The sequence below is a fragment of the Columba livia genome, chromosome 2 (assembly GCF_036013475.1).
Source record: "Columba livia isolate bColLiv1 breed racing homer chromosome 2, bColLiv1.pat.W.v2, whole genome shotgun sequence".
NCBI classification, from domain to species: domain Eukaryota; kingdom Metazoa; phylum Chordata; class Aves; order Columbiformes; family Columbidae; genus Columba; species Columba livia.
The window spans coordinates 31,798,398-31,805,020 of record NC_088603.1 but is presented as its reverse complement, the minus strand read 5'-3'; the positions used below and the strand labels follow the sequence as shown (position 1 = coordinate 31,805,020).

The 6,623-nt window shown below is 40.7% G+C and overlaps 1 protein-coding gene across 1 annotated transcript; it reads left to right on the top strand.

The window, feature by feature from the left end:
- The first annotated feature begins 917 nt into the window (after nt 1-917).
- SOSTDC1 (sclerostin domain containing 1) lies at nt 918-4,678 on the top strand. Its single transcript, XM_021299050.2, has 2 exons — nt 918-1,514; nt 3,719-4,678. The coding sequence occupies exons 1-2, from the start codon at nt 1,310-1,312 to the stop codon at nt 4,132-4,134; spliced, it is 621 nt and encodes a 206-aa protein (XP_021154725.1). The 5' UTR covers nt 918-1,309; the 3' UTR covers nt 4,135-4,678.
- The last annotated feature ends 1,945 nt before the right edge of the window (nt 4,679-6,623 follow it).

Sequence of the window (6,623 nt, the reverse complement as noted above, 5' to 3'; positions counted from 1 at the left end):
TGACTACGATGAAACAAAGTTTTCTTTTCTGAACAAGATTTTGACCCTGACAGTAGGGGTAACTGACCTGTGTTCCAGTTTTGCTTCCATTACAGCAAATAAAATCCAGGATGACTCTATAGATATCAACTTGGTTACAAAGATTGTAAGTGCAGTTAGAGTCTAACCTTTACATAAAGTGGCCTCCTGCACGGTCATGATTTTTCCCAATAAAAGTGTTTCCTTTTAATTAGAACACTAGAGCTTTCAGTGTTGATCACCGTTATTTAATTTATAACAAAAATCTTCAGAGTGTTCACCATGATGCAGACAAGCATTGGCCTGTTGACAACATCTCAATTTACACTAGCGTTTGGATTTGGGCCATGTAATTTTCTGTAAAATCAAATAAATCTGTGTCACAGTAAAATGGTATGCCAAAATAAGGAGTATTCTTTCCACTTTGTTTTCTTTATCACATGAAATAATATATTAAAAATAGAAGAATGCTCTAGGCAACGTACAAAACTAAAAAAGACTTGTTTGGTGAATGAGTATAGTGAGAAGCTATGAATATGGATATGTTTGTACTAAGGAGCCTAGAGGAGATGCTTTTTATGTGTGGTGATACAGAAATACTTGTAACTCTGCACACCAGGGAGAGCATATTCCTCTAAAACAAGTAGTTTCTCTAGCAGTGCTCCTTGTTGATCAAAGCTGCATAATTTAAAGCATCTAGAGGCAGCTTTAAATTATTCACAATATATTTTTTTAAGCATTCTTGGAATATAGCAGACATCATTTGTGTAACTAGAAGTCTTCTGTAAGTTCTATAAACTTTTGCATCCTTACAGAGCTGGAAAGTGTTCTGAAAGTCACATGCGAGAAGAGGAGACGTAACTTTGCATAAAAGGAGCAAGAGAGACTGACACCGTGTTAGTCACATCACGTAAAAACGCCAGGCATGCAGGGCCATACGGAATCATAGGGCAGAGCCGGCAGCCTCTACTTCTCAACCCGAATGCTGCTGTGTGGTGCCTCAGAGTTTTCCAATACCCTCCAAAGCCCCAAACAGGAATCCTGCAATTAGCACATCTAACTCCTCCTTTACTGCAGTCTTCTCTCCGATTGGTGAAAGTCTCCACAGGCTCATGTAGGGATCCCACCCCTTTTGTGGGTTTTCATTCTGAAGCTATCCACAACTTTACACCTGAACGAATGCCAAGCCTCTCTGAATATATAAAGGAAACCTTCAAGAGCAATTTCAGAGTTACCCAGAAGAAGCAGAAGAAAAAGATTTCATCCAGCTCTGTCAGAGACTGAGCCAGCCATGCTTCTCCCTGCCATCCACTTCTACGGCTTTCTCCTAGCTTGCATCTTCACGAAAAGCTACTTGGCTTTCAAGAACGATGCCACAGAGATACTTTATTCCCACGTTGTTAAACCTGCTGCAGCGAGCCCAAGCAGCAACAGCACGTTAAATCAAGCCAGGAATGGAGGCAGGCACTACACCAGCACTGGATCCGACCGTAACAGTGAGTATCCTACCGGCGGCACCTCCAGCGCGTCCCGCGCCCTCCGGCGGCGGCGGCTCCTCCCAGCCCGGCCCCGGGAGCGGAGCCCCCCGGCCGGGACGCCCGCTGCAGCGCGCTTTGCCCCCGCGAGTGCGGCGCTACCGGGAACCGGCGCCCCGGGGGAGCCGGGGGAAGGGAAGATGCTGCGGCTGGGTCCCGGCTGGGATGCGCTCGGCCGGGCGGCCCCCAGCAAAGCCTCCCTCCCCCGTGCGAGTCCTGTAGGACCGGCTCTCTCGGGCAGGTTACTTCCTGCGGGAGGTACATCCAGGAACGCCGGGTTTTGTGGGTTATCCGGCGGGGAAGCAAGGTCAAGGAAAAGGAGTGAGAGGCATTTCCAAAGCCCTCGCTTTCTTAACTCACCCTCCCACTGTGGGCAGGGGAGGTGTCTGGGCTACTTTTCAAATGCAATAAAAAACTCTGAATTTTGTTCCCGCTGTTTAGTTTTACTTCCTGCTGTAGCATTTACCTGCTAAACACCTCCAGCGAAAGTAAACAAATCAGCTCATAATTTACCTATGATCTCTGCTCTAACTTGCCTCTTTATACCTAGTCTTTTCCTGCTGAGTTATGTCAGATACATGTGGACCTGGAAACCTTCTGCTGACTTTATCTGTTCCCTCCCCTGCCCGCCTCCTTAAAATGAAAGAAATCCAAATAGAGACACACACATACATACACACACCAACCCACCCACAAGGATTTGATAAAAATAGCGTCATCCCTGGAAAGTGAAGGCAAAAAGTGACACTGATACCTTTCAGCTAAGCCAGGTGTGTCAGCTTCTATGAATGCTAAGGGTTTAAGTGCACAGGAAGCATCTCATCATTATGAGATTACTGAAGCAGCCCGTAGGTATTCACCATCAATGAGCTGTCACTGGAGAAAAGCTGAGCCAGGCAAGACATAAAAACAGAAGGACATACAGACTCAAATCTGTGACCAGCTGCTTCGAGGTACATTCCTGAGTGCAGCTGCAGGAAGGCAACCTTGAATCTTTCCTCAAGGCAGGCAGGAGAAAGTCCTGGAAAGAGCCCCTCAGATCAGCCTGCAGATTTACAGTCCCTCTTGATTGCCCATCCTGAGACAGAGGGGACAGGGTGAAGTGATCTTAACTCTGTGTCTCCGTACAGAACTTGCTTCCAAAAATCCAAGTAGAAACAGAAGCAGCCTCTAGCTGTGATATGTAGATGTACCTTCAAAGCCTTCTATGATTCATTCTAAAATGTTTCTAGTAATTACTTCTATTTTAAAGGCGTTAGTTAATTGCATTGTGTGTAGAATCTGCGCCGTAATTGTCCTTCAGAAAGAGGGAGAGTATAGCCAGTAAAGATTGCTTATTAAAATTAAGCGCACTGTGGGCGTTTATTTCAAAGTGTAATTACTGAAATAAACAGTTGTGTTTATTGCAGGGTGCAGAGCTGCACATACAGACGGGTACAAACATGCCTGTATGAGAAGCTCTGCATGTTCATTCTATGTCAGTTGCCTGGGAGAATTTGAAGGATCCTCTATGTTATAATATAAAGACTACAACAGATACAAAGATGGTGTTACCCTGAGGGCAAAATGACCACTCTGAAATAATTACTGCTAATCATTCAAACTTTGCATGCAGAACACCATTCCCTGGTAACTCCAGCTGTTATCACTTCTGCAGTATCTGTGTTCAGAGCAGCAGTGCTCATGGGAGACTCAGTCCACTGTAGCTGTGGAATGAGAAGAAACACACTATTTGAAATTCATTTAAAAGCACATAAACAGTTTCCAAAGCACTATTTCCCCCCTTGCTAACAATCCAACATAATTGTTCTACACATCACAGAGCAGAGTCCCGAGACTGAGAACAAGCAGGAAACATTTCTTCCCTTGGGGCATTTTTTCTCTTCTAAAAGGTATGTCCCTGAGAAGAAGGATAGAGAATAAAATTGCCTCTTCTGCCACAACTGCTTATGTGCATATCATTACGATTTCTTTATGCTGTGGTAATACCCAGAGATACCATCAGTGCTTGAGGCCCTTGGGGGGCACAACAATAAAGAGATGGTCTGTAAAGATTACGGCCTGCTTTAATTTCTGCAAAACATGGCTTGTTGATGTCAAAATGACTGATTAAGGAAACCTCTCCATTCTGAATCTCAGTGTTTATTATTGTGTGCATTCTGCAGATCGTGTTCAAGTTGGCTGTCGGGAACTGAGATCCACCAAGTACATTTCAGATGGGCAGTGCACCAGCATCAATCCGCTGAAGGAGCTGGTGTGCGCTGGCGAATGCCTCCCTTTGCCACTGCTTCCCAACTGGATTGGAGGAGGTTATGGAACCAAGTACTGGAGCAGGCGGAGCTCGCAGGAGTGGAGATGTGTCAATGACAAAACTCGCACCCAGAGGATCCAGCTTCAGTGTCAGGATGGAAGTATAAGAACCTACAAAATAACTGTGGTCACAGCCTGCAAGTGCAAGCGATACACCAGGCAGCACAATGAGTCCAGCCACAACTTTGAGGGAACCTCTCAAGCAAAACCTATCCAGCACCACAAAGAGAGGAAAAGAGCCAGTAAATCCAGCAAACATAGTACAAGTTAGAAGTCAGACTCTCTCTCCTCTCTCCTCTCCCTCTCCTCCTGCCAAAATTGAACTCACCTGTAACCATTTGCTTTACCGTTCTGACTGCTTAAAGACAAGTCTGCCATTGCTCTGCTCTCAGTTGACACTTACATGCTTATTGCTTTGACCAAAATCAAAAGGGGCATTCTCAGCATATGGACCTTTTGAGTGATTTTCCAAATGCTCAAGATGGGGAACAACACAAGCCTTCTAAACTCACCCTATAAACTTTTACATTGTCTCCAGCTGTGGAAGCAAAGAAAATTTGCCATGAACGTTCACTGAAGTCTATTTTGTAAAAAGATGCTTCACAGTGTGTTTTCATGAGAACAGTTATCACATCTATTGCCTTCTATATAATGTTTAATGAACTTCTGACAACAGCTTAAAAACACACCACCTAGTACCTGCTTTCAGATTCATTCTAAAAAAATTGCCTTGCATGCTGACCTTTCTCTTATCCCAGTATACCAAAAATTAAAATATGCATGGCAGCAATCAAAAAGTAAAGCTGAACAAACTATTTATTTGTTGTTGTAATTATTTAATGAGCTTTTATGTGTGTTATTTCCCTCCAAAATGTTCTTATGTTTATAGCTTTTCTCATGTATCGAAGTATTTTCTGATGATTTGTGGCTGGATTAGAACATATATTTTGTAGATAATGTACAATAGACATTTTAGCATTCTTGATATATATATTTTCATTTTGAGCGTTCATAGATTTAGGTGTTATTTTGAAGTAGCAACATAAAAATGTGGTGTTTTTATTTTTTTTCCCATTTTCCACTCTGTATTATTTTTGTTTAAAAGTGTGCAATCTAAAGACAGATATGATAACTTCCTTTGAAATTCACTGGCTTTTTTTTTTTTACAAAAATAAACACTGCTAAAAAACTGTTGTCTGGCTCTATGTATGAAAATGCACATATTTTAATCAGTCACAACATTTAAGCTTAAAACATGGGAGAACATTATTTAGATAAAAAAAATCTATCCGTGATATTTAACGTTAAAATAATCTTTCTGTGCATTCTTTTTGGATGTAAAAATCTTATATGGCCATTTAACAGATGGTGCTTATTAACGGTCCAAGTCAGGTTTTTAACAATTTTAACAATTTTCAAATTGTACATTGCAGAACAAGTTTATATTTGGGAAGTTTTACAAGCTAGTATGACACCACATTTTTTTATTTTCACTAGTGATGATCAAGTCAAAGACTAATGGTAAAAATAACATGCAATTTCATCTTTCCCATAGAACCAATAGAGTCCTGCACATTATCCACAAATTCTTATAGAATGTACCTGGAAATACAGAGTAACCAATTCACCTTTCAATACATAGTTCAAGAATCATCTGTTCTTAATCTTTCAAACTAAACTGAAATACTACAGGCAAGATTTCATCACAGGATTTTGCTGTTCTTAAATCATTAACTTTTACAACCCTTTTGCACCCACAGAAAAGATGACACAAGTAGAGACTAACGGAAAGTCTTGCCTGATAAGGTCTCACACAAGCTCTCATTGACCTTCTCTCTATATCGTTCCATTTTGCATCTTAATTTCAAAAGATTCATCATGAAGTTCTTGGCAGAGATCTTCCTTGGTCGCTAATGTAGAACTGTTTGAAAATCATTGCTACTGCCTCACGTAGTGAAACCTAAATTTCACTGACAAAATTTTATGATTTTTCCTCAAAGCTGCTTTCAAGAATTATCTTTAAAATCTGCTATATGTAAGAAAGATAGATTTTTTTTTTTTTAATTTTAAGTGATCTACATGGTGGTACAGTTAAGAAACATTGCATTAATGACCTAGTTGTTTCCAGTTTAGTTCTGTGATTGTGAAAATATCAGAATGATGAGAACATGAGATCAGAGACCGTTTATACTTAAATCCTCTGATCTTAAAGGTGCTTCTTTTAAGCCTAAGAAGACAGACAATGAATAAAGAAGTTAGCAGGGAGAGAGGTGACATGACATTGCTCCTAAGCATATTGGTCCAGTGGACCTACAGATATCCTAGGTTATTATTTTAACAGACATTAGAGTCTCTATCAATCCATTTAATGAGGGAAAGATTATTCCCAAATGCCAAATATCTGTCCATTTTTATATTGTTCTCCAGCTACTTCTACAAGATGATAAAGCATGAAAGACTGAGATAATGGACCAAAATTTAACTAAAATAATTTTCAAAGCCAATAGTCACTACACATCAGTAAAGCTACCCTGTCCATTCTGTGTTTGACTCCTAGAAATAAGAATGGTGAAAAAAACCACATATCTTCCTCATGATTCTTCTACAGCCAGTGAAGTTTGACCGTAGGAACACTATGCACATTTAATAAGAGTTTGCATTTAGCAATAGAGATCATAACTCCTACTTTGTCTTTTCACACATAACTATCTCAAGGGGAATAATTTGACATACTTCTGTTAAGATGCCTTCATGAAGTTT